Below are 2,081 nucleotides of genomic sequence, written 5' to 3'. Positions count from 1 at the left end.
CTGGCCTTGAACTCACAGAGATCGGCCTGCTTCTGCCTCCCAAGTGCTGGGACTACAGGCGTGTGCCACCACGCCCGGCTTCTTTAGTGTTTATTTGTGCACCATATGTGCAGAAGCCCAGGGAGAACTCATTGGATCCCCTGGAGTAAGCTGGCCTTGTAAGCCACCCAGCTTGGGTGCTGGGTACCAAACTGGGGTCCTCTGGAAAAGCAGCAAGAGCTCTTATCTTCTGAGCCATCTCTGCAGCCCAGACACTAAGTTTAAAAGTTCATCCCCTTTGAACAGCAAGCACCTTCTAGGGAGTTACTCCACAGAAACACAAATAAAATTTTAAAGAAAAGAAAAAAACTCAGCTAGGCATGGTGGTATATGCTTTTAATCCCAGCACTGGGAGGCAGAAGCAGGCAGATCTCTGTAAGTTCAAGGCCAGCCTGGTCTATATAAGTGAGTTCCAGGCCAGCTGAGCTACAGGGAGACCCTATCTCAAAAAAAGACGGGGGAAAAAAAATGTCATTGTGAAGATATGAACCAGCCAAAGCTTTATTTAGAATGAAAACCCAAAACACGCCCAGTGCTCCCGATAGGAGATGACATCACAACACAGCCACACGTCATGAGATGCCATGGCTGTGAGGATGTGTATTATGTTGATAATTTCTAATATGGAAATGCAAAGTACTCTGGTTTGGGTAAAAAGGAAAACTAAGCTTTATTCAAAGAAATACTGAAAATAAACATGTTTTACAAATTGCAATCAAGCACTTAAAATGTAATTTAGGAATGAATTCTTAGAATCTATAGAATATACTCTGGTATTGGCCAATACAAAGTTTACTAAAATCTAGTATTTTACATAGGCTTAACCTTTAATTATCTAACGTTCAATGATTATGATTCAACTGTATAAGTTTAAGCAAATCTAAATATAAAACATTTATACCAGCAAGGAAATTATAAAAACTTATGCAAATTATACTGAAGGCCTGGATTTGAAGGCTCTCTGTATACAGACAGATACACTTCACCTCTGAAAGTACTCACAGTCAAAAACATAACCGAACACAGATGCCACTCACTCTCATACTAATGTTACACAGCCAGCTGCAGGTCCATAAATGTCACTTATTATGCATCAACTGAAAAATATACATATTAAAAAAAATATCTTTCAAGACATGGGGGTGGAATCTGCCCTGTTGAAAGAAGAGCTTCACCAGACCCCAGTCTCCAGGCAGCTCCTGGGGCCACTGGGCAGTTCCCATTCTCAGAAGGACAGGATGGTCTTGTTAATGATTTCCACGGACTCCCGGATTTCATCCTCCTTGATCACGAGTGGAGGGGCAAACCTGATGATATCACCGTGGGTTGGCTTGGCTAGAAGCCCATTATCTCGGAGTCGCAGACACACCTTCCAAGCATCACAATCTACAGGAAAAAAAAGTCACAATGTATGCTCAAAGATGAATGTTTGAGGGGGGTGGAGCGATGGCTCAGAGGTTAAGAGTACTGGATGCTCTTGCAGAGGACCCTGGTTCGGTTCCCAGCACCAACAGGTGGCCTTAAACCGTCTGTTACTCTAGTTCCAGGGGATTCAATGCCCTCTTCTGACCTCAGCAGGCACTGCATGACACAGGTGCACTTACATACATGAAAGCAATACACTCATATGCATAAAATAAAAATGAGAAAATATTTTTTAAAGATGAATGCTTTGATACCCCTTGCCATAAGCAAGGGCAATGGGCAGCCTCACCAAAGAGGATCCCCAGTACCTGTTGAGGAAAGGAAGCTCTGAGCCCAAGAAAGCTTTGCTCTAATTCTTAAAAGATTATGTTACAGGCTGGGCATGGTGGCACACACCTTTAATCTCAGCACTCTGAGTTTGAGGCCAGCCTGGGCTACACAGTGAGACCCTGTCTTTTAAAAAAAGGGTATATGAGGAACCTAGGGGATAAGGAGAAAGAAGCAGTTCAACAGAGGTAGGATCATGGGAGCAAGGGTATTAGTAAGGAAGAAAGGGGGGGAAGTGCAGGCACCTTAAGTGGGAAAACCATGATAGAGGGGGGAGACGATACAAGAGA

At 43.5% G+C, this 2,081-nt stretch overlaps 1 protein-coding gene across 1 annotated transcript in view; it reads right to left on the bottom strand.

The window, feature by feature from the left end:
* Positions 1 to 684: 684 nt before the first annotated feature.
* The window catches only part of Oat (ornithine aminotransferase), a 22,000-nt gene continuing 20,603 nt past the window's right edge, over positions 685 to 2,081 (bottom strand). The window contains exon 11 of the mRNA XM_008846019.2: positions 685 to 1,425. Coding sequence (XP_008844241.1) covers positions 1,265 to 1,425 — 161 coding nt within the window. The 3' untranslated portion in view covers positions 685 to 1,264. The remainder of the gene's footprint in view (positions 1,426 to 2,081) is intronic.

The sequence above is a fragment of the Nannospalax galili genome, unplaced genomic scaffold (genome assembly GCF_000622305.1).
Source record: "Nannospalax galili isolate Female #2095 unplaced genomic scaffold, S.galili_v1.0 scaffold362, whole genome shotgun sequence".
Lineage (NCBI taxonomy): Eukaryota > Metazoa > Chordata > Mammalia > Rodentia > Spalacidae > Nannospalax > Nannospalax galili.
Note: the sequence above shows the minus strand (reverse complement) of the source record. Positions and strands in the feature narration are given on the sequence as shown.